At 37.1% G+C, this 26,830-nt stretch overlaps 1 protein-coding gene across 3 annotated transcripts in view; it reads left to right on the top strand.

Moving 5' to 3' along the window:
- Positions 1–724: 724 nt before the first annotated feature.
- fzr (fizzy and cell division cycle 20 related) overlaps positions 725–26,830 on the top strand; it is a 33,224-nt gene continuing 7,118 nt past the window's right edge. The window contains exons 1-8 of one of the 3 annotated variants that reach the window (XM_081741336.1): positions 725–862; positions 5,591–5,716; positions 8,402–8,584; positions 13,277–13,411; positions 15,918–16,106; positions 19,818–20,042; positions 22,391–22,523; positions 24,378–24,541. In XM_081741336.1, the coding sequence (XP_081597462.1) occupies positions 854–862; positions 5,591–5,716; positions 8,402–8,584; positions 13,277–13,411; positions 15,918–16,106; positions 19,818–20,042; positions 22,391–22,523; positions 24,378–24,541 (1,164 nt within the window). In that variant the 5' untranslated portion in view covers positions 725–853. Of the gene's footprint in view, positions 863–1,145; positions 1,302–3,842; positions 3,915–5,590; positions 5,717–8,401; positions 8,585–13,276; positions 13,412–15,917; positions 16,107–19,817; positions 20,043–22,390; positions 22,524–24,377; positions 24,542–26,830 lie in introns of those variants that run through there. The other 2 variants (XM_081741338.1, XM_081741339.1) reach the window with 2 other exon arrangements.

The raw sequence follows: 26,830 nt of genomic DNA on the forward strand, positions 1-26,830 counted from the left end.
ATTTCATATAAAGGCTGAGGCTGAGTAACGTCATCTCTCACATCAAAATCAAATGCAGATTTTCGTTGCGTTGACAAACCGTTACGGAGCTGAGTTCTGTAAACAAAGATACGATTTTTTTTTACGTATAAGCGTGTGTCGATAGCGGTAATTGTATTTTCCATTATTGGCAACTTTTATTTATAGGCATTCTCTTGTGATGATTAAGAATAGATTCTGAGGACCTTATGGAGAGTCGTTCTGACGCGTGCTTAGTGCGTGCACTAAAGAGTTTGAGATGTTTCCTGCAGTAGTCAGGCCTTTAGTATGACGCTAATCAAACGTCAAAACGACTCTGCATAAGGCCCCAAATTTCTAGACACGAAATGACAGGCAACATAGCGTGCGAGACGTTCTTACCTCATTTCTCCTTATTGTAATACTGGCTTCATTTGGATCCTCATATGCTCACTATTGAACTGTCCGAAAGATTTCGGAACTGTACCAGCACTATAACTAACGCAGTACAACCACAACTATCAGCACCAGAAGAACATAGAATACGAATACAGAAGAAGATGATTCAAATTCAATTTCAAAAGCCTTCACTTTGGAGAGAACGGACTCAATTGGTCAATAGAACTAAGACGTGATTAACGAAACTACAGGCTGATACTGGATTCTTTACACATTTTATGTGGTAAAAGTAGAGCCAACCAACGTTAAAATGAGCAAATACATTTTTTAAAGACAATCTTTATTAGTTGTTTTTTTAAAACAGCGCCTTAATATACAAAATTATCTTTCACTTAACGTGAGGAATTTTAGCGTTCACGAACTGGCAACAGTGAAGTGGTTGATGCTTGTCATGTAAATGGAGGAGGTAAATATTTCTTTTGTTGACAAAAATGGATTTAATATACAGTGAAATATGTGTGTTTCTAAGTTAACTTGAGTTATTTGATAAGTATTTTTATGCGAAGTGTATAAATTTTTATTTGCAGTGTAGCAGATTGCTTATAGAGGAATAAAACAGTCACCGTTACCTTTCACTTTCAAGAATTGTTTTCGTCGACAGTAGAGAATTTAGATAAAGCATTTTTTTTTTTTTTTTTTTTGTACCGTTTGTTTAGTAAATATATTATCAAGAAAGAACATACAGTGTTGTCGAATTATTGTGTGTTTATCAATTATTGCAAGAAAAGTGATAAAAGTGCGTGAATGATAAGTGTGTCAGTGGAGTTTGGTGACAGTTCGTACTGTTAATTTGTAAATGCAGTACATACAAAACATTTAGAAATCATCCTTATTGATTCCTTGGGGTTAAGTAATGTGTTTTTTCTGATACAATTTGTGGTGAGATTTGCAATTGGAGAGGTAATCTGTCGATCAGAGTTGCAATGTTTTGACAGATGGATTTACCTTCCTTGTACACGAATGAATTGTATATACAATACGCTTCTATCCGTTTATTTATTTTATATGTTATTATTATTTTGGTGTTGGTGCAGAATAGTTCGTAACGAAAATTGTAATTATACAGTTAAGTAACTATACATGAAAAGGGATTGTATAGGATATTGATTCCCATTATCGGAACAGTTCTGCACAATATAGGAAACCAGTATTTTATGTCTACAAGTGCAATGCTACTGTCAGAGGGCTATACTAAAGTTAAAATGAGTGAATGCATATCAAGGAGATTGTATACAAATTTCCACCGGCAGAGTAGCTATATTTGCACGATATAAGAAACCTATAATATATGTGTACAAATACAGAGCTACTAGTGTCAAGTACTTGAGCCTACGACGTTTTATGCAGTATTAAATGTTTTTGCACTATCCTTGTTTATGTGCATACCCTCCTCGCTGACGTGCCTGCTCCCTTCCGACGCAGCTAGGACCTTGACTCGGTTAGATAGCATTCTCGCTTTGGGTTCAATCGAGTAGACGATTGTACCTAATAGAAAATTTGTAAATAGAATATGTTGTGAAACATTTTTTGTGAAGGAATCAGAGTGTGAATATATGTAATTAATGTCACTGTACAACAAATTGAAATGAATTTTGAGTGATAGTGAAAGTATTATATGTGTAAGTGTGCACTTCCAATATTCTCCTTTATGCGTATATCCCCGTCGCTGACGCGCCTGTACCTTACAGACGCACCCCCTTGCTGCCGCTCGGATTCCCCTGCTGCGCACCTACTCTGATTCGGTTAAATAGCATTCGTGCTTTTTAGTGGCCATTTAGCACAAGATGGTTCGTGTCTCATGCACTATAGTTTTTATGCCAAACGTCCACACTGTACTTATACTGAGCCCAGCTGAAATTGATCAGCAAGTAGTAATGGAGCTCCTCGTTTAGTGCATGGTGTGCTAAAAAAAAAAAAAAAAAAAAAAAAAAAGTACGAAGCTCTAAACTAACCTTAAAATGTAAGAAATGTGTCAAAATTTGGTGGAACCGTCTGCTCGGGTAATGCCTACGGTTTTTGTAGCCACCTAGTATAAGGGTTTTTGTACAGGCGTTTTTGCGACGTACGCCTGGCTGCGTATTTATGCCCGTAAGAGGAAGCATATCAGTTTCCACGTATATTGTCTATCTGTACGCAATTATTTTGGCATGTGTCAGGATAATAGTCCAGTACATTTTAGGAAATAATTTGTAGCAAGGAACAGAAAGTAAAATCCTTTTTTAATTTACGGACTATTGTGCAGCTGCACTATTATTTTGTTGTAAATAAGCACTTCCAGATAGACCATGTTAATTGATGTAATTACACAGAAAAAAAAAATGATAGTAAACTGACAAGGTATCATTTCGTTTACTGTAATTACATCGTTTTGTTGCTAGCAAGTGTACAGATTAAAAACAAGAGCACAAATTTTTACAACAGTGAAATTGACATTTCTTTGTGTAGATAGTAACTTGATGCCTTGTATACTTCCTTTGTGGCGGCATATTTCGTCATCCCGCTTGATATGGGTAAAGTTGAGGGATGCCACGGAAATAATTGTTCAAAAATTATATTTTTTATACCAATTATCTCCTACTGCTTTCTATACTCTTTCCTGGAGCTTGAGCCCAACTGTGCGCAAATTACACAAGCGATGTACTTACGCACATATATGACATTAAAGCACTTACACACACACAAACTGCAGTAGCCTATGCTTGGTGATGGAAAGGTTCCAGAACACAGGGCCCCCCCATATGTAGGTTAGTAGCAAGGTTTACCAAAGTTTAAATTTTAATTCACAGAGTATTGCCGAGCGAGCGTCAGCGAGTGAAGGCGGGTTAGATCCCCGCAGGGCACGTTGTTTTCTGTCTTTATTACAGCTAAATGCAGGGCTGCCAACTTTTCAAACCTGCTCACCCGTACATTTGTAGCTTGAGTCCTCCAAATTCAATTTCGTTAAGTTGGATCTTATTTCAATTAAACGCATCCATGCATTTTTTAAAAAAATATGTTGCATGGGTCTAGACAATTACTGTTGGGCTTATACAAAGTTACTACTTTGATCGTATCTTACTTTGTGATTGTAATCACAGTAGAGTAGACAAATAAGGCTATTTATTTTATTTTATTTTATTTTGTTGATAAATGATGACAATAATGATGGAATTGTTGGTTTTAACCAATAAGAGAAAACCAGTGTCAAACTTACTAGTTTACCCGTACATTTTGAATAGGAACCCGTACACCCGTATCTATGTTGAAAAATGCGTACAATACGGGTGAAACCCATTTAGTTGGCAGCCGTGGCTAAATGGGAAGGGGGACCTGTGTTCTAGAACCTTGTCCTTGGTGATCATTTCAACCTACTGTTATCTCTATTTCCGTTCAGGGCGGACTGAAGCTCTCAGGGATACGTAATAAGAAGAAGGCGGAAAGCGACGGTGACAGTGTACGTAAAAGAAGACAGTAGAAAGGTAAAACGAGACAAATGCGAGAAGCACGCATACCTATGCTAAATGATTACTTCAAACTGGCCTTGTATTATAGTCGTATAATAGTGAATCGTGAGTTTTTACGCTGTTCCTGTGTTCAGAGTTGACTTACATGTTCTCTATCTACATAAATAAGTTGAATGACCATTACTTTATCTTTTTTCTGAGTTATTAAATTGTACTTTTAAACTTTAATGAAAATGTCCTCGCGTTCTACCCTATCAAATAAAATATTGTTTAAGAAGGAAAAGTTACTTATTTAGCGTTCTTTTTCTTAGATAATCATTGTGTACTAAAAGGAAAATATTTTCAGGAGCATTAGAAAATCAGAGAAGAATGTATTATAGAATAAAGGGTATATGTAATCTTGATTTTAGCAGGTGAATAATTTTATTTTGGAGGTAGTTTCTCTTTTATGAAATTCTTTTTTCTTTCTTTCTTTCTTTTTTTTTTTAATGAAAAGGAAGTTAAATGCATCTATTAATTAATGTCCTCCAATTAACTTACTTGTGTAGTCCAGTAAGACTAACTAAAGTAATATGGCAGAAATAATATACATAAATGTATACCTCACTAACATAATCCTTATAATCAAAGCACTACATATTTTATATACATTACAACAGTTTATGCGTATTTTCTTAATTTAAGGGAACAACAACAGTAAATTACATTGCCGCGGCACCTTCGCTACCCTAACTTTGCTGTTCGTCTGTTTATTCCTGCTTGTTTTTGAGCTCCCCTGTGGCTATATGCTTAGGGTACGCACCTTTGGCGCGGGAGACCCGGGTTCGATTCCTATTGCGTGCTCTTGTTATGAACTCACGTTAAGTTTTAGGTCTACGTCTCATATAGCCTTTGCTGCTGAAATGGACACTAAGCTCCAATACAACCAACAGCTAATTGTCTGTGGCTTCCTCATTTCTAGTTAGGTGCGAAATAAATTTGCTTGTGCACGCATACCTAACAAAAATTTCGAAACAAATTAATACAATGTTTAATTTCACAAATCATGCGAGCTCCTTCGTGGATAAGCGGTTCGCGTAGGCAACTTTGGCGTGGGAGGCCCGGGTTCGATTCTCGGCGGGAGCTCATGTGGTTCAGATTCCACAGTAGGTCTATGTCTATGTCTAATATAATCAGTAGATCTATGTCTAATATAACCTCGCTGGTGAAAGAGTCGTTAAACTCAAAATCAGTTCAGTTCAATTCAGTTTCACAAAGCATGCCTTTTGTAAAATAAAATAAAATCTGACTGAGCACATAAACTTGCATGAAAGATTATTAACTTTTTAAGATAGTTGTACAGCTAACAGGAAAAATCGGTACTTCTTTGCGATGCGTAGTTTCTTCGGTCAGTGACTTCGAAAAGAACTAAATCGATGTATAACTCAAGTGTTTTACATCAAACCACTCGAATATTGACCAACATTCAGAAATAAGAAAATGTGGAATAAGCATCACAAATTAATTTACAGGTAGAGAAATTATGATCTGTATTTTATTTCGTAACTCTCACGCAATAGCATGTGATGGGATATATGTATTTTATGAACGCTTTTCATTTTAGACTATTTTTAGTTGTATTTTATAATTTTGATTTTTTTTTTTTTACATTAAAAAAAATATTTGACAATGTTTTATGTTATTCCTTGCAGCCAGCCATGGTTATCAGTTCTCCAAGACGTTCCATAATGATCTCTCCATCAAAACAAAGATGTAGTGATAGATTTATACCATGTCGAGCAGGAAATACTTGGCAAACCTCATTCGCCACCATTTCAGTAAGTATTTTATTTGTGTATGAGAAATAGAAGAAATAACCGATTTTTCTCACATCATGTTCTTATGTTACAACATGGTCGTTCAGGCACAACAGTGCAGATTAGATATTGTACTAAAGCAACACCACTTGCGTTAAGTATTGGAAATATGAGCTAAAAATATGTAGAAAGGAACATTATTCTTGTTTGTTGTTATCAGGGACGGATCCACGGGAAGGGGGGGAATTGTTCCCCCCGAGAAGAGTAAACCTTTTTTATGTTTTATATATAAATAAAACCCATCCCAAAGTTTGGAGCCCTTAAAAGTAACAGTATAACAACCCCCTCCCCAGAAGTCGGTCCTGGATCCGCCCCTGGTTGTTATACGAGGGTGATTCAGAAAGTTATGCCTCCAAGGTGATAATTTTATTTGTGTTTGACACGTTAGCACCCATACAGCTATCAGTGGAAAGCTTGCAGTGTCAGCTACAAATGGTGGCATCATTTTTCAACATAGGCGCAGTCCCCGTTATTGCTACTAACACGCTTACGCCAACGCGAAACAAGGTTTTTTATGCCGTCGACGAAGAATTGTGGTGGCTGTTGGCGACACCATTGGTGAACTGCTGCTTTCATCTCCGCATCACAATTAGCGTTGATCCTGGGTAAGTTTGTGGAAGAGCCAAAAGTCGCAGGGGCAAGATCCGGACTATAAGCAGGGTGAGGCAGAATATCAACAATACTTTGCCACCAGGTGAGACAACTTTGAATTTTCTGGCGGAGGAGGTGGTCCCTGGTTCGATCCCAGCTCGCGCCGTGTGGACTTTGTGGTGGACAAACACCGTGCTCGTGGGTTTTCTCGGCGTTCTCTCGTTTCCTCCCACTTTCTTCATTCCACCATATCATTCATTTCTCATAATCACCGTCTCCTTTAGCCTAACCGGCATAACCGTGGGACGTAATACTAAAGATTTCATTTTTTTGTGTAGGAGAGGAGATGTGGCGGTATGTCATCTACTGACGCTTCGTTTCCGGGTCGTAATGGTGTATCCACGACTCGCCGTTGATGAATGTTCATGGGCGCACAATCTTCCGCAGTCAGAAATTCAATAACAGCCCACTGTTTGAACCGGACGTCACCATTGGATGCAATGGATTGCTTCATTACTTTAGAACGAGAAGAGATAAGAAGGTGAAACAAGTGACACTTTATAACTTAAACATCAGTGCATTAATGATAAACAGCTCACAATGTTTGCAGTACTATTGGCAATACTTTCGGCTTGAAGGCAATACTTTTGAATCACCCTCGTATTGTAAATAAATAGTTATAATTCAGTCCATGTGTTCTGATGACACTGTTCTCAAGAGTTTGTGCTACACTGGCATGGTAAACTGAAAACCCAGATTCGATTTCCAAAAAATTCTATTGCGTTATGTACCACATGAAAGCTATTTTCATAAGCTTTGAAAGATCTGTTTGATTGGTATTTTCCGCTGACCCTATGGACCTAGGACATTTGTAAGTGTTACCACTCATGCAATTTTTGAGAACATTTTGGGGTTAAAATATTTTTTATTTTTTGAAATACATATATTTTTATTTTAAAAATATATATTTTTTATTTTTTTTTAAATACGACTTTTTGAGAAAGTCAAATTTAGAATTTTTATAAGCTTTTAAGTGACATCTTAAAGAATGTCCTAGGTACTTAGGTAAGTCGAAAATGTCAATCGAACAAATATTGCGCAATTTTTGGTAAATTTTGAGAAATTTGAGAGGCTGTAATTTCGAAACCAGTCCACATATCAACTTGAAATAGCAGGCTTTTCCATTTGCCAGTAGTATCAAAAATTGTTCCGAATTTCATCAATATCTAGCGATGTAAGGTAGAATTTATTTGAAACTTGTGTTGATTTGACATAGAATGGTTCTTTTTCAATCTGGTTTAATTCACTAGGGACTTGTATTTCCAATTGCCATAGCGACCTGCACCCGGGATTTTTTCGAGCGTTGCCAGGGATCGTTAGATGACTGATGTTGATACTTCAAAATTAGACACGTATCAGAGGCTGGGTTTCTGTTGCTTACTGAAAACAGTCTCAATATGAATAGTGTCTACGTAGGAGAGCTCAAAATATTGAGAGCTGATTTTAGACACGATTCAACGTAATTATCAGTAATTGTATTGAGGTGCAAATAAATGGAATGAAGTTTAGGTTTGGAGATATCCTGAATACATAAAATTTTCCTCGTTATGATGTTGAGTTGAGAATGGGGCCGCGGTGGCTCAGTGGTAGAGCGTTCGCTTCTGGTGTGTGGTGTCCCAGGTTCGATTCCAGCTCGTGCCAAGTGGACTTTGTGGTGGTCAATCACCGTGTGCATGGGTTTTCTCGAGGTTCTCCCGTTTCCTCCCACTTTCTTCATTCCACCATTTCATTCTTTCTCATCATCACCGCCTCCTTTAGCCTAACGGGCATAATCGTGGGACGTAAAACTCAAAGATTTTTTCATTTGAATTGAGAATTACTTTCTTTGCCTCCTTGCGTGAGTTGCTGTAGAAGATAATAAAGGTTTCTCTTTGATTTCTGCCCATAGTTTGTTATTGTATTGAAATGTAAGGGTATAGTTCCACATTGTCAACTAATTTCTGGCTGAGGAAAGTAGATTTTTTTTTTAAAAAAATGTGATTTGTTTTATTTCAGGATGGCTCACGTACTGGCGTAGCAACTAAAAAGGCTCGTGACAGTGGTGAAGGAGGCCGTGATGGCTTAGTCTACTCGTGTCTTTTAAAAAATGAATTACTAGGAGCTGAGATAGAGGATCTCAAAGGACAATGTGACGAACGAAGAACTGTCGGAACAGGAGAGAGGAGAAACCTGTTTCAGGTAAATATTTGCCGACCTGACATTTTTCGTTGCTTGGGAACCAATAAAGCTGATCTCTGTAAATATGAAAGGTGAACTAATGTTGTATTTTGATACTTTAATATTTCATATTTTTATTGCCTTATTTCTTGTTCTTGGTATTACTAGAAGATACATGATAAGACCTGTAAAGACATGAAAACTTTGTACCTTAATGTCGTCTAATTAATTAAATTAAAAATAGGGGAGTGTTCCTAAAATATAAAAAGAAGACAATTCATAAGCTATATCGCATAGAACTTGCTCTCTACAGCTGGGTGAAGATTTGACTCTCGAAGTCGGTGTGGGATGAAGGAGAAAAGATATGAGGCAGGTCGCTGAGGTTTCCTCTTATTTAAGGTTTGTTACATATGTGGTGTTTGTTTTGTGTGACGAAGCTATAGGTTTCAAAATGTCCTGCCTACAATTACGTAGTCTATTAAAGAACTATTCCTTGGAAAAGGATGGAGAATGCCCACGAATCAAGTAATTCTTTTGTACCCTCAGTGTGAGGAAACTTTCTCTGCATATGAAAAAAATGGAAATAGGTTAGTTCAAAGTGTGTATTGCATTCCTTCACAAGGATACATTCTTAGCCCCTCTTTCTTTCAGAAACTGGGTTTTGTCTTCAATGTTTTACTTCATGAGAGTTCTTCCGTTGCCCACTGAAGAATAGTTTGTTGGGTAGATAAACAAGAGAACGTAGAAAGCGCTTGGTCCTATAGTAAAATCGACCGAACGATCTCCAGCCATCTGACTTTGTATGTCGTGTTTTTGTGTTGCATTGTTTGCTATCATTTAAGCCACTATAAAAAGCTGGGTATTCTACCGATTATTTCCAGATGTACAGGGTGGACACAAAGTCTCTTCCTGACAACAAACATTAATAATAAAACTAAGAATGATAGAAACATGCGATTCGCGGCAGATAATAGGAAAAACTCAAAAAGTTTTTTTTGCATGATTTAGAGAATTTCCACGGTCGTCTTCTGTTAACGCATGAACAATCTGCATCTTATATGCGTATAACTTCAAGCTTTTGTGAAATTTTTTTAACACAGTTGACTTCGGGATGTCTAGTTCACGTGGTGCGCAACGTAAGGCCGTGGGCTTCGGGTCAAAGCAACACAATCAGCTTCCATACTTTCCTCATTAACACTCGGTCTACCGCTTCTATCAAGATCTAAAACACTTCCTGTTGCAGTAAACTTGTTATACCATTCCTTTGTGCTCTTAACATGTGGTGGCTTCTGTCCACTCTCCTGAATGTTCGTTGAACTGTGACGGGATATTTTGTTTCATGATACCACAAAACACACACTTAACTTTACTTTCTGCTGTGCTGACGCCATTTTTAAACAAATGACTGCCGCGCTGTGGTCAGCTGCAATAGGTGGCAGCACAGGCTGTGGCAAAATATTGAAGTATCAACAAGCGATGTTTTCAGATCGCATGTTTCTATCATTCTTTGTTTTCTTGTTATTAATGTTTGTTATCAGGGAGAGACTTTATATGCACCCTGTATGTATGTACGTGAATAGGTAGGTTTTCTAGTCCCTTTGCCTAGCAGAATTAGGTGTAGGTTAACTAGACCCATAAAACAGGAATAGGATGGCAGTTCTTTCCTTTGGGGTTTAAGAGTATATATATAAAAAACAGTACATCAGGAGCTACAGTGAATTGATAGAGTGGATAGATTAAGATTAAGAATACCACAAATACAAGAACTCAATTTGACTGACTTCATTAAGCAGATGTGTACTTGCATAGTTTAATTACTATTTATCTGATATAATACGCTCTAATATCATCAAAAGTCAGACTACAAAATTGTTTTTGTCTGTATACGAACAATAGCACAAGTAAAAATGATTATTCTCCAGAGATGTAATTTTCTCTCTGCAATTATTAATGATCTCCCTTTTCGGTTTAATTTAAACATTTCTGGAATTGTCTTTATTCTGTTTCCTTCGTATTTGTGGGCACTATAGGCAATTTTACTTCGTTTAAAATTCTGCTTATCTTTTCTTCCGAAATTTCACACGGTTGGTGCTTGATGAAAGTCAGTTTTTCGATTTTAAAAGTTTATGTGCAGCATAGTTACTAGTGGAATTATCTTCGTCTGGATCCAATGTTGCTACATTTTTTTCCCCCTAAAGATGTTTAATCAATAATTTGAGGTAGGCCTACTCATCAATCAGATACACGTAAGCGACAGAAAATGAAAATAAAGCAAGGGATTTGGTTATAAAATGTGAAGAAGCAGATAAAATACTGATATTGTCTTGCTTAAATATACAGTGGAAAGAGTGGTCACTGAATGTACAAATTGCAACATCGCTTAGGTATGTATACAAGGTGAGGCAAAAAGATGCTAACATTAAATGAGGGTTTACTCGTATGAAATTACAAGGCAGGGGTTTGGTTACAGGGTTTCAATTTGGCACCCATCCCGCTAAATGCAGTTATGGAGTCTGACTATCGTTGATTGTATGGCCTCTGGATCATTTGGACAAGGATAGCAGCGATGACCTGATAGTTGCGGTGCTTCCGGTCGTCCATGTTGCTAGGTTTGCTGGCATACACACGATCCTTGACTGTGTCCCACAACCAAAAATCACATGCGTCAAGTCGGGTGAACGTGTGTTGGCTATGGGAGAGGACCAATCCATCGTTTATCGAACGTGTTCAGGTAATCTCGAATTATCTGACTGTAATGGGCAGGGGCACCGTCTTGCTGAAAGCACCCTCGCTAGAGAATGGCAATCGCGTTCTCTTCCATAAACGTGCTGAGCATGGCAAGGTAATTCTCTCCCATGACGGTCTCTTCTTCAGAAAAGAAGGGTGCAATCGCTCCAAATTTGCTCACTGCACACAAAACGTTGACCTTGGGAGAATCCCGCATGAGACTTCCTGCGGGTGCTTGGTCGTCCAGTCACACGACCGCTGACGTGGAATGTTACTTCGTCAGAAAACAAACAGAATGACCGGATCCATGCGCACCATTTCCACGCTAATTTGTGCAACATTCACACGTGCTTACTTATCCACTTTTGTGAGATGCTGCACAACTTCAAGTGGTTTGGCTTCATTCCTAAATCACAGTGTAAAATTCTAACCACTGACCTTTGAGAAATGTTAGTCTCTAGAGAAAATCTGCGCGATGACTTGGTTGGGCTGGCTACCATCGCTTCCTCGACGAGGATGATATTCTCTTTAGTTCGGACAGAATCTCTTTCTACCACTGTCTCCCTTGCAATCGTCTTGAATGGACCCCGTTCTTGCAAACTTCTCGTAGATCCTACCAATTGTCAGGCGCGAAGGTGCATCCCCTCCGGTCCAGGCCGTGAATTTTTCTTATACGATGCTTGGGGACTGAAAAACCTCCACCCAGGCAACTATTTTCCTTCGTTCCTCAATTGAATATCGGCACACCAAGGTTTAATCTGCAAAACAAAAACAAAAAGAATAGTCATTTAATGTTAACATGTTTTTGCCTCACCCTGTGTACTTTTATTTTTAGCAGTCTACTAGGAAAAGCATCTTTGTACTGAAAAAATTTAATTTATGATATTTCTTTCATGTGTCAAAGGAACATGGGTGCTACGTCGTTTGACAAAGTTCCCTCGTGCCTATATTGGTCTTCGGCGCGGGAGATCCAGGTTCTTTTTCCGATTAAACTTTATTTTTTGAATCTCATTAAGCTGTCTCATATAGTCTCGGTGCTGAAAGGGACAGTCTTCAAAGCAGAACAACAGGCAGCAGAACAGACAGCGTTGCAGAAAGAAAATGCGGGCTGAAGAAAGATTGGCTAACCTCTAGACGAAATGTACTGTATCAGAAAGGTTTTCTTCTCTGTACATAAAACACGATTCAGAATAATTCATCGTTTGATAGGATAATACACCGATAAACTTGAGAGGCGAGAAATGGAAGAGTAAGTAATACGTACAGTCGCCAGTACTACAGTTCATGCAGCCGATTGATTGGTTGATTTTTAGTTTAGCGTCCCTTTCAGCAGCGAGGTTACATGAGACGTGGACCTACTGATTAACGTGGAATCCGAACCACATGAGCTCCCACCGGGAATCTAACCCGGGTCTCCTCCGCTAAGGCGCGTACGCTAACCGCGTAGCCACGTAGGAGCTCAGGTCGTGCAGGCGAGTCTAGACCCTAGCAGACAGCTGTCCGGTGACGGATGCTTGCTGACCCATTGCGCATTGCTTGGAAGTGTTGTCGGCGTGGTTTTATAATGTGATACCGCAGGACGAGTTGTGAAAGCTGGGGGTTCTCTAATTAATAGTATTAGACTAACCACACTACAGCCAGTGATTTTTCGTTTGAAGGGATCGGAAATTTTTCGAAATTGTCAGAATTATGGTAGTCAATTCCACAACCATTTCAAGCCTATTTCCGGAGACAAATTAATTACATTTAAAGTTGTATGAAGGATTCAAGGAGACTTAAATGACTCATCACCATGATATATACTGCTCGTAAGTGATGGAAGCATTTTTAATCTTCTTGCACGTTTCTAAGTTTGGATTCGTATATTGTGTTCATATTTTGTATGTTCATGTATTCATTTCAGTCTTAATCGACATGATAACTGTGTGATGGATGACATGCATATATGTTCAACAACTCCTTAACGTGTATGCTGTTCTTTTTCAGTATACGCCAACTAAGAGATCTGGAGCTGATGACGCATCTTCGCCATATTCGTTGTCGCCAGTAAGTCCAAAAAGTCAAAAGCTGTTACAATCGCCACAGAAAGCAACGAGAAAAATCTCAAGAATTCCTTTCAAGGTAGGTAAAATTGATATGCTTACGTACTGAATTTTTAATAATACAGTTCATAGTTCGAGCGTGTGTGTACGTTAGTTCTTGGTCCTTTTAATTCTTACGAGAACGTATGGATTATGGAGTAATGTAGAAGTATTATGTTGAGCAAACTCTGTATTTGATATACTTCTTGTCAATTAATAGTTCCTTGTCAATTAATAGTTCCTCTGGTTACATAATGACTGTTGCAGTAAATAAAAAAGAAAATCATACTTTAAATCACTCAAAGACAACAGTGTGCCGAGATAGAAGTTAGGAATGCCTCGAAACAGTTATCAAATTTTGTGCTTTTTGGATGTTTTAACGTTTGAAGATTTTCAGTTATCGTTAATAAAAATGCATCGTATCGCATCAATTAATAATTATGGTATTTATTTGTTATTTATTGTGTTTAAACTCGACATAAAAGCAAAGTTTTAATAGTTTCTTGTGTTCGGCAATTCTTTCGCAACTCTATGATGTTGCTTTTTCACACCAGCGTTTTTTATTGTTCCATATTTTATCTAATTACGAGGGTTGTTACAAAAGTTCTAAGCCTACCTATAGACGGAGCGGCAGAGAGTTTATGGATGGTGTTCCCAGACAAATCAACACATTTTACTCATTGATGTTCAAGTGCATTAATGTCGCTAGTAAAAAATGATTTGTCAAAGACGTGTAAAATTTCATCTACGGCATGCATGACTACATCATCAGTGTCAAAATGAGTACCTTCCAACTTTTTCTTGATGTTTGGAAAGAGATGAAAGTCAGAAGGGACCAGATCATGTGGGAACCAATCCGTAGCCGCAACCGTGAATATTTTGCTGCCATTGTGATGACTGACTTGTGGCTAGGTGCATTGTCTTGATGGAGAAGCATTACCTGCTATCAGTTTCCCCCGACGCTTCTACCGAATATTGTCATGCAGCTGTCGTAGAAGACCTGCATAGTGTTCCCCGGTCACTGTGCTCTCCTGTGGAAGATATCCACCATGACTATCTCTTCCCAAACCCAGAAAACTGTAGCCATCGCTTTTTCAGCTGAGAACACTGACCTTGTCCTCCGCGGCAGCGGCGTAAGGAGGAGGAGGAGGGATGTTTCCACTGCTTGAAACTATTTGAACTCTGGTTGGTAATGGTGAACCCAGGAGTGCGAGTGTAAAAGGCATTTGGATTTGTCCAGAAGAGATGAAGATTGTTCCTTGAAACGTTGAGTCTGGTGATCTTTTTGATCAGGTGTCAAAAGTTTTGGCACCCATCTCACGGAAACCTTGCTCATTTCCAGCTTTCGGGTGATAATTCTGTCAATGCTTGCAGTAAATAAATTCACTGTCTCAGCAATCTGCCTCATGGTCATCCATGATGATTTCATGTACTTTGTCAATGTTCTCCTGATTAATGCTTCCACGGACCTTGCTGATTGAGTGTCATCTTCGATAAAGGTTCTCCCCTTTTTAAATTCGGCTGCCCATTTCTTTACTGTGTCATATGAAGGGATACTATAAACTAAAGTAGAACCATGTCGGCTTTAAACCTTTCTTGTGGAGATATTCAGTAATAGCTGTCGCCTTCACTTTCTTCATTTGGTCACACTGCGCTCACTTTTCTGTCTTTCTGGATTTGTAACAACAGAATAAAAGTCGATGTTAATACAAACTTGGTATGACATCATAGAAAGGTTCAATAAATAAATACAGCCTAAAAGTGTTACATGACTAGTTCTAATATTTCTTAGTTAGGCTTAGAATTTATGTAACAACCCTCTTGTTTATTATTTAGTTGCTCGAGGAAGATCCCAAAGTGGACTCGAAAATTAGCTAATACAAGCAAAATACCGAAGACCTAAGAAGTAAGAGAATTTCATTACAAATTCATTTTTCTCTTTGTACATTAGTATCATTATTAATAACTACTAGTACTGCTAGGGTTGATTATTTTCGGTAATTTTAATCGTTATACCGGGTGTATCAAAAGTTAGGGACGATAGGCCAATTCCATTATGAGGAAGGTTGTTGGAAATAAGTGAACTTAAAAAACATTTCGAATCATTTCTCAGCAGTGCTATATTGTTGGTATGGTGTGGACCCAAGGAAAGAGCCCACTGAACCAAGAACTTCGCTTTCCCATTTAACATAGGGTGCCTTTTACTAGTGTGAAGCCCAGACCACCGATGCAATTGGAAAAATTCCACCATTGTAGGTTGAAAACCTCCTATTTCCAATAAGTTTCCTCTATTTCCATTTTTTTTTTTTTTTTTTTTTTTAATATCTTTACTCAACTTGTGGCCTCGGACCGAGGAATTAGCCTATGGCCTGGGACTTTCGAGACATCCGGTATACTACGATTGATGTATTCGTTAAACACGTATTTTTTAAAATTTTTATTTATTTATTTACTTACAAAACACATGAGATATTTCATTCAGAAACGTCGAATGAATTTAACATTATTGCATTACACTAAAATTACCTTATGTTCTTCTTTTTCAGGTTTTAGATGCTCCAGAATTACAAGACGATTTCTATTTAAACTTAGTAGACTGGTCGTCGGAGAACGTATTGAGCGTAGGCCTAGGGAGCTGCGTATATTTGTGGTCAGCGTGTACTAGTCAAGTCACTCGGTTATGTGACCTCTCCAGTGATGGAAATTCAGTAACATCTGTATCTTGGAATGAAAGGGTGAGTAGACTTTCTTTAGTGAAACTTAATTAATTTTATGCTTTTAAAAATTCAAGGTTTATGACGGGAGGAACCAAAACCTAGCATTGAGACTCTACCACATGTGAATTCAAGTCCTGTATTTTATTTTATTATTATGTTATCTAAAATGTGTTGAGTCTTTTGAGGTCAACATTGAAAATACACTTATTAGGAGTAAAATAACATTATCAAATCACATGTGCATCATTTTGTGTGATGATCTTTTGCTATTTGACGGCAACATCATAATCCTGTCGCTATGCAACCTGCAACATCATTATCCTGGCTGTTTTATGTATGTATGTACGTATTTATTTATTTATTTATTTATTCTTGTAAGTGACACATAGTCTTCTCAGGCCTCTTTTTGAAACTAACTTAACACCAATATGAGAGTTCAACAGAGACCAAAACATATGTTAGTCTGACGGTGCTAGGTCCGGACTATTTGGTGGATGCATTAAAGCCTTCCAGCTAAGTTCTCGTAATTTCTAACTGCTCATTAAAGATGTATGGGGACTGATGATGTTAGCGTGATTTATCCGTAGGACACCCTTTCTGACCAGTTCCAGCTTTTTCGTTTGAATTGCTAGGTGCATTCGCGCTATCGACAGTACAGGTCAGAATGGTATTATTCTGCCTGATATCGGCAGCTTATGATGCACGATACCGTCTCAAATCCACAGCATAACCTTCTTGGGCGTCAGTGTGGGCTTTACCATAAACTTTGAATCTTCTTCTTGTTTTGATTACCTTTTTTTAAGCATATCGTGGTCAACCTCTCCACAAAGGACTGAAGTTCGTTATTTCAATAGAGATTCGCTGATAAAAATTGCATCGAATAAATGTTTTTGAGTCACATCAAGTGGCACCCAAATGAAACTTCTTTTTATAGCCAGATTTGTCCAAATGGTTCAACGCTGTTTGGTGATGAATGTTTAAATCATTGGCGTTACTTTTACTTTTATTATTAGTATTATTCTCCACTGCCCCTACCTTTGCCAAATATATCGGCAGACGCAACTACCCAATCTGAATAATCTCTCTCCTATTTTTCCAGATGTTATTCCTCCCTATTTAAGTAGGTTGTGGGCTTTTATGGACCTGAGTTCTGGCTATCTCAGGTACATTTTCTTCTTTTTTTCTTTATTAACCATGACTGAAAGAAATATGAATTATTAGTGCGTAGTTCAGAAATTACACAAACATGATACATAACATACATGCATATATAAAATACAACATTTAGAAAATCACATATCAAACTACTAATAAAACAAAGTTTTCTTATTACATTGAAACCAAATTCTTTCATTTTCACCTGTGTGTTTGTTTGTTTATTTGATTTATTTGATTTCCCTCCTGTGTTAAAATATTTAACGATTATTATTTATTTTTTTATGCTTGTTTTTACTTATAAAACTTATTTGGTTTCTCACCTATTTTAGAAAAATCAACAAAGTATTTGTTACGTATGGAACTTATTTGGTTTCACTTGTATTACTTAGTTTCTAAGTCAATGACTTAATGATTATTTACTTGTAGGTCTTCCGTACCGTTTCTGTTTAATATAAGTTGTTCTGTTAAAATTGGACTTCCGATCCTGTTGCTATTACTATGGCTCTTTACGTACTGGTCGTGCTCGAGTTCTGCCACAATATCATAACTTTTTTCTGTGACTGGTCGCTCACTGCGAGGAGCATCTTGGATTTCGATATTTCTAGAACAAAAGCGACTTTTGAGTGTTGTTTTTGTATCTTGCCTATAATACAAATTTCTTCACGGGCCTGCGCAGCATTTGTATATTCATCGAAATAAAATTGTAAAATATACCGCAGTTTTCCTGAAAATTCATTCATCTTCACGGCGCAATACTTCACGTATGATTATAAGAATTCCAACATTTCTTGTACATCTACTAGCTTCAGTTGTTGAATGACGTTTGGCCTGACCTGCTTCGACTCATATACCCTGAGATTTGAGACACTAATGCCATCTCGTGTGCGAAAAATCACTTCTTTTTAGACTACATGATTTATTTGAAATGAAGGAAATAACAGATTTGGTCTGTATTAAACAAATTCCTTTATATTGCGAATTCAATTATATTCTTTGTATACATTTTATACTATATTAGCCTTCCTAAATGTCTTTTCCCATATTTTCCAGCTAAACCATTTGAAGTTCGTGCATGTTTCTCATGTGAGTAATTGATCCCACTTTGGAATTGACCGTGGCTAAATGGTTAATTTCCCGGGGTCAGATTCCATTGCTGATATATGTTTCGGATCTGATGTTAAAACTTTCGCTCCAAGCGGAGGAATACACATGTCCCAGAGATTTTTGGAAAGTTATTAATAGGACTGGTGTTTGTATTTCTTCTACAATCACATTTTCCATTAGTTTGCACATGCTTCTTACATGCGTGCTTCTAACCACCGATAGATGACACTTTTCTCGCTGTTGTGTCCTATGTCGTACTGAATTCCTTCCAATTCTTCCACAAATTCAGAAACAAAATTGAAGATTAGAGTTACGTTTTAAGGGTCATGTTTTATATATTTTTGATCTTAAAATGGACAATCAACACAAAGAATAACACAGTTTAGACTCAAAACATTTTCTTAGCGGTTGGTTGTTGTAAAGCTGTTAGGTGTACAAGAATGGTTAGTTCGAAATTACTCCCAACGAAATTTGTAAACGTAACTTGTATTCTTGTGTTAAGATCTTATGTTATATGAATTGACTTAGTGAAAGCATATGTGATTTGGTGTAATTTGTCGAAATTATTTCGTTGTAAGAAACAACATTTTATTTGGTTAAAATTGTGGGTAAAAAGTGAGCGTTATACACGTGTAAATACAGTACATTCTTCCCGGTGGCGGCAGCTTATGATGCACGATACCCTGCCAAACCCAAGGGTTGGGCACTGTTTGCTTCCTGCATATAAAAGGATTACAATTAGGAGTAGGAATTAGATTTCTAGGCTTTGGCTTTTATGGCCATGTTAACCTGTCACGTATGAGGGATGACGTCTCTCGACGATCACACTGCCCGAGGAAAGGGAAGGCTGTGGAAACAGCCTGGGACCTATATATTAAGTACTATCCCGGCATTTGCCTGGTGTGAATGAGGAAAACCCAGGAAACCCTCGGTCAGGATGGCTAGCCTGAAATACTTTTTCTTTTATACTTTTTCAATCGAGTGTCCCCACCGGGAATCAAACCCGGAACAGCTCGCACCAAAGTCGAGAACGTTAGCGACATTACTATGCGGAAAAGGATTCGGAGCAATGTTTGCAAAGTGAAAGGACTCGGAATAATGTGTGTGAAGTGAAAGTAACTGAATTTGTGAAGAATTTCTTTTATTGAATAGATAGATGACTATTTCTCTCTATTTACCTATCTATCTCTAATATATTTCCATTTGATTATGTTTAGGTGAACTTGATTCTCCTCAAAAATTACATGCGCAAGAGGATTACGGTAACCCCGAACAATAAGTGACTTCATTGTAAGATGCCTGGTGGAAGTTAGTTTATTTTCAACCCTAAATTCAGAGGAATGGCAGAAATACCCTGATAATTAGCAGTATTCGGGTGTGTCCATCCCAACTTTTAACTTGATAAAATATACGATTCATATGTGCATTTCTTTTGCTAAATGCTTTATTTCCATTATTGTTTTTCAGGGCAATCTTGTAGCGGTGGGCACGCATCATGGCTATGTGCAAGTATGGGATGTGGCTGTAAATAAGATGGTGAACAAACTTCAAGGGCATTCCGCGAGAGTCGGGGCATTAGCGTGGAACAGAGAAGTGCTATCATCAGGTAGTCGAGACAGATTAATCCTGCAGCGAGATGTTCGAACGCCGAGTGTTGTTCCTGAAAGAAGACTAGTTGGACATAGACAAGAAGTAAGTAACAATAAAATATAATAATAATAATAATAATAATAATAATAATAATAATAATAATAATAATAATAATAATAATAATAATAATAATAATAATAACAACAACAACTTCTCTATGGCCTATGGAACCCGAAGGTTCAATGCCGCGTTTACAAAAGCTATCTGTCCTGATCGAGCTCTGTCCTTAACCAACTGGATTCAGTTTCTACTTTGTATTCCAATTTCTGCGAGATCTATCTTAATATTGTCCTCCCATCTGCGCCTAGGTCTTCGTAATGGTCGTTTTCCGATTTGTCTTCCAGTTAAGACTTTGAAAGCGTTACTACTTTCTTCCATCCTGGCTACACGACCTGCCTACCAGAGCCTCTTAGATTTGATGACCCTAACAATGTTTGGTAAACCATATAAATTATGTAGTTCCTCGTTATGAAGTTTCCTCCATTCCGCCATAACAATTACAATAACAATATTGTTATGCGCCTAAAAACACTGAACACGCACGCGAAGCGATCTTCCTTTCTGCTCTTTCAGTAAGAGAGATGATCACGTTAATACAAAATACCTATGTTTATTTGGGTTGGGGGCAGAAGAACATAAAGTATAAATTGCATTTTGATAGACACCGGATCTACAACAAATGTAGACACATGAGCGGGAGATGTTGCATCTAGGTGTCCGGATTAGGTTTAAATTTAGAAAACGTTACGAAGCTATGAACTACTTTTGCAAATTAACTGCTTACTTCCGTGGCTTGATTTTGCTTCTCTCATAACTCAGTAACCTATGTGGCTATTGTACTCATTCTTTTACAAATTCTCAGCAGCTTGTTGCTTGTCCGTGTCCTTAAGAAATACTACAGCGGTCGTCTTAAATATTCAGAGTCCTATGATCCTAGGATGTTTGGCCAACGCATTTCTTCTTAAAAGACCTTAGTTCTCGTGGGATTGTGGTCCTATTGCGTGTGTTGGTCGATTGATAAGAGATGAAAAGCTCCCAGGGCTTGGTCTACTGTCTTACTTACAGCCTTGATTGAAATGCTGTTATTTCTCAGCGATAGCGTTCCCTAGATTCCTTTTATTGATTAATGGGACAATATTTGATGATATGGTTTCACGCAGCCATATCACTGATAAGCAGTTCTTGCTTTATACTGACTTTTAAGAAAAAGAATGCGTTTGAGAAATGACCTTAAAAATAATTTCCGTAGACGTAAGCTTCCTCTAGATCTATATTAATGTCTTTCTTTTGTTATGATCGATGACAAAGCTGATACATCGAGACGAAAGAATATTTAAACAAAACATTTTTTTATGTTCCTGCTCCTTATGTTTAGCGAGGAATGTTTGTGTATATATAATAATATTATTGGCTAAGTTCTTATACAGAGTGACCCAAAATTAGGTATACAGTCCCGTACTGATCGGCTCACGACATTTTATATAATTTACTTATTGTTATGCATAAAAGTTAAGTTTGTTTCGCCATTATTTATTCTCAATTCATTTCCACTCATACTTGAAGCTTGGAACAGACCGAAGCAAATAAATTCATTATCTCAATAAATTAAAATGTTATACTTGATCGATACTGATCTGTATACCTACTTTTTGGACACCCTGTAATAATGTAAAAGGAGTCACTAGCTAGACATTATACGTATGTTTCGCTGCTCCTCTTCCCTTGCTGCTGTTTTTACTTTGTATGATTGGCTTGTAAATATTTGATGTTTGCAGATAACATTAAAATCTTTAATGAAATCAATACTGTTCAAGGTCAAGTTCAAGAACCCCTTTTCTTGGGGCTCTCCAGTTTCGTCTCACATTCTTATCCCATCAGTGCTTTCACCATCATTCGTTTCATTTAGCGTACAGGACATAATAGTGGGACGTAGAACTAAAAGATTTCTTACGTATTGCAGCCTAGTTATTGGTTTTGAGAAATTGTAGAAAGTCCTGGAAGTGGTCCTAAAAAAAATAATAAATATATATACGTATATATATTCTCCAGTTTTAACAGGTTGCTTTTCATTTTTCACATCAGTTAGGAAATTCGATTTTTCGGAACTTTCATACCATCAGGGAAAAATGATTAAAAGTATTTAAAAAAAATTCTAAGCCAAGGGATTGGATCAAACACACAAGGATATTACGGAATTGTAAAAACACAAAACATTATGAAACATTTTCCACTTTGTTCTGCTTCCATCAACTTAAATAATAATTAAACAACTCTGAAAAGTGTATGGGTAGAGTATTATAATCTGTTTATTAGTTTGAATGGAAAATCCTAGATGGCTAGAAAAGGTGTTTGTCTTGTTCACGTAAAAAACAGTTTTATTGTGATTCCAGGTTTGTGGTTTAAAATGGTCACCGGACAACCAGAACCTAGCCTCTGGAGGCAATGACAACCGATTGTATGTATGGAATCTGCATTCCCTTTCACCGGTTCAAACATACAATGAACATGTAGCGGCTGTCAAAGGTACGTCTTTACCTATATCATTACAATATAGCACTTACTTAAAACAATGTAGGTATGTTCATGTAGCTCAGAATATAGTGAAATTGGAGTCAAAAACGAAACTAAATAACTTCCTGGTGGTACAGCTCACGAAGAGACAGCACATGTTAAGTTAGATTATACATATCGGCTTCCGTCATTACTTTTGATTTGCTAAACAGGAATTGACTCTGTTTAATTGAGATTTCTCTGAGCATGCGTATTCATGCGCACCAGAGGCACATGTGGAAACTGTTTGGAGATAAAAATGGTCTGCTATAATATATTTATATTTAAAAATAAATAAAAACCCAACGACGATTTCATGAGTTTTTATGAAACTATATAATTATTTGTAAATTTATTAAAGTGTATCATACATCAATGGAAGCGTATTACCACACTAATTTATATGAAAGAGCGAATATTGTTATTTGTGTGGCGCTTCAAGGGACGTAACATTTTTTGCTACTATATATTTCGTAAACCTTACTGTTAGTTTGTTTACGTAGTTTGGAGGACCTTTACACAGTAATAATAATAATCGCTCTTTTACTGTAAGTATTTAAATGTATTTTATACGTTTAGTATATGTTTAGAACATTTCATACCTTACTTCAATCGTTTTCTAACAACAGCATATATAATTGTACTAAATTACGCGAGTTTAATTAACCTTTCTTGTGTGTGTGAAATAAATTGTATATGCTACTTTCTAACTTTTTTCTCCCTGTTGCCCTCCAAATTTTGAATGTTTGTGGTAATATATCGTTCTTAGTGTGCAACACTGAATAATAAATGTAATATTCTAAGTTTTCGTTTAATACGTAAATTTGAAATATGTAATAATCTGACGTAGGACCGTTTGAAAAAATAAACCTTTAATGTTGGATTAGCAGCACTGTTAATTTGGTAGTATTACAGAGTATGTGAAATAATGTCTTCCAGTAGATATTTACATCAGGATGTCTCGTAAAGAACCCAACTCTTGAAAATGCCTGACACTTCAGTTCTAGTAAGTTGGCGGCACTGAACATTACACGATTTTCATCTGTCTTCTTTGTGGTTAGTAGTCAGGGAGCACCGAATAGTGCATAATCGTCATCTCTTTTCTGTACGGTTAGGAATTGAGAGAGATTCCCTGGCCGGGAAATTTCTCGCAACTTTTCTGCATACTTGCACCTCTGTTTCCGAAATTACACATTGAATCTCGCCCTTGAGCTCTGGAAGTGATCGTGGTTTGTTAGCCTACACACGAGATTTCAAATACCCCAACAGAAAGAAATCGCATAATGTTAAGACCCGAGTGGTGGCCGTCGAAAATGCGGAAAATATCTAAGGTACGCACGTGTAAGGATTGAGGAAGATGCAAGGTATAAGGAACTCTCGACTTATATAATTATTACAGAACAAATCAGTTACATAAGTTACATAAAATTGCAGTGAATAAAGAGTGAGGAATCGTCTGCTGAACTGTGTTGTATCACCAGAATTTTGTAATGTTTACTCTTTCCTATCTCATTTTTCTAACTATGACTGCTTGTCGTTATTCACAAAATATAAAGAAAAGAAAAGAAAAATAAAACTGTCACTAAATCTTGAATCGTCTTTAAATCGAGTACTAATAAAGAAAATATGGGGGAAATCCAATATATCTACAGTACATTACAAGCTCTCTCCGATAGGGAGGGAAAAAGTAAGAGGAAAAGGGAAACGAAAGAACAGAGAAATATCTTTGTAAAAACATTAGAATTAACGAAAATAATTGTAATAATATACTGGAACGTATTTTATGGTAGGTTTTCTTCATTGTGGTATGGTTATTTTATGTTTCAGCGATAGCGTGGTCTCCGCATCATCATGGGCTCCTAGCCAGTGGTGGAGGAACAGCCGATCGCCGCATTCGGTTTTGGAACACGTTGACGAGTCAACCAATGCAGTGTGTCGATACTGGTTCACAAGTGTGCAATTTAGCTTGGTCGAAACACTCATCGGAATTGGTAAAGTAACATTTTTTAATTAGTGCCTTTCATATTAGTTAAGGTATTATGACTCGTGATCATTATTGGGTCATCATCAGATTATAGAAAAACAGGGCGAAAGGTCTCTGTTGCGGTGTAAATTTATAGATTTCTTTGAAGACATTTTTTTTTTTCTTTCTCCAGTTTCTCTCTTTTGTTCCCGCAATCTAATTCTCTGTTGGTCAGTGGCGTATTTAGGGGGGCTTTCGGGCTCAAGCATTTCCCCCGAAGTAAATTTGTTATTTTTTGCATTCCACGTACAACAATAATCCTTCTTACCATTTCTAAGAATTTCATTGACTTTCCACTTTCTTATGCTCTTTGTTCAGAAATAATACTGTATTTGTCAAATTCCATTCCATATAAGAACTGTTTTTTTTTTTCTTTCTTTCTTTCGTCCATTCCATTCTTCTATTTCTTTTTCTTAGTTGTTACTTTCTTTCGTTTTCCTATCATACTTTCGAATGTTGTTAGTTGTGAACTGATTCAAGTCGTCAGTAACACTAAAACTAAAAGTTGATGATAAGCGAAACTGGCGTTCAACACCAACTTCCACGAATATCAACATAACGGGACTTTAGTTATTATAACAAATGAATATTTACATCGTTTAGTTATAAAGAAGGTGAATGTTTGAATTAAAGAAAATCAAGAGGGGGGGGGGGAAATAAGTAGCCCGAGAAATAAGGTAGGCCAAGAGGGTGCTTCCTTTTTCTTCTATGAATAGAATAATAGGTTAAATTCACAGCTAAATTTTTGTATCATATCACATAAGATTCACCAGTCTTGCAATTCTTGACATTAAAACTTCAACTTATGCATAAATTAAAATTTATTTAATTGTCAAACTGTGGTGGGCATTTTCTCTCCCGCTCCCGAAACAAAATCCTAAGTACGCCACTGCTGATGGTGATACATTAATGATAAAAGTTGTAGGTTTTTTTCGTTCGAAGGTGCGAGCTATGAGTATTGTATTTATCCAGTCATATCAGTGAATTATGTTATGATCTATAAAAGCTCAAATGAGTCAGGCCTTAAATGTACATTTGAAATTGAATGGTTATTTATTGATTTCATTGGTTGGATTAGAGTTGCGTCCCTTTTAGTACCGAGACTGTATAAGACGTGCAAATACAGTGATTGGATCTAGTTACGCGTTCAAAGTTGAGTATTCGCCCATCAGGAATCGAACCAAGGATTCCGTGCACAAAGATGCACACGCTAACCACTACACCAGAGTTGAGAGAGAGGTAGGAATGTAAGGAACAAATGATGATTAGAAATATTTATAATAAGACACAGAGTCAAATGAAATGAAATGTTTGTTTTACGTTCCACGATTATGCCGGCTAGGCTAAAGGAGACGGTGGCATCAGAGGTGAACGCTTTACCACTGAACCACCGTGCCAAGTCGCAGAGTCAAATTTTCAATGTGTCTTTCTGAAATATCTTAAAGAACTCTCGTTCCTGGATGAAGTAAAGCATGGTTTCATTAACTAGATGTTCCTAATACAAGTCAGATGTTTAGGATGGTAATGCGCTCCCGTGTAGAGACCATATGTCTTCAGCTTCCTACTTTTGTTTTACATGCGCGCGTAGTAAAGTTGCAAATTTATTTGGAGTTCGATGCATGAAAGCAACCCTCACTCTCTGTCATAGGACCCGCTTCTATGATTTCCTAAAAGTACCTTCCCAATATCATCATGTTTCTTACAAGTTTCTATTAAAAATAAATTTCTAGATACATATACATACCGGAGAGCTTAGAAAATATATACACATATTAACATGACGAAATATGTATAGAATAGCGTTTATTGATATATTTATGTTGATGTTCCAGTTTGCTAAGAATAGAACTCAATCGAGAGCTTTTGTGAACACGGCATTGAACCTCCGGGTTCCATAGACCATAGAGTTAGTTAGTTGAAGGATAGTTGTAAGTTACGTTTTACAGTCACATTATCAGGATCTAGGTACTTCTGATTTCACTGAACAATATGGACCATAGGGATTGTTCTGCACATTTCAATTTCTTCCCATAGTACAGCCAGTCTCACTTTTCTTCTGCTTTCAATTTTCCTACGATATACCACGTCTGTAGAGTTCTCCATAAGTAGAAGAGGTATTAATTTAGGAGAACGTAGAGGGAATTCAATATTTTTCATCCTATTGAATGTTATAGGTCCATTATTTTGTTTAACTCTCCTGAAAGCCAGAGGCTAGCTTTAGCTATCGTGCGGTTTAGAGATAGTATATTATGTCATA

Source organism: Thermobia domestica, chromosome 15 (genome assembly GCF_964235325.1).
Source record: "Thermobia domestica chromosome 15, izTheDome1.hap1.1, whole genome shotgun sequence".
In the NCBI taxonomy this organism is placed as follows: Eukaryota; Metazoa; Arthropoda; class Insecta; order Zygentoma; family Lepismatidae; genus Thermobia; species Thermobia domestica.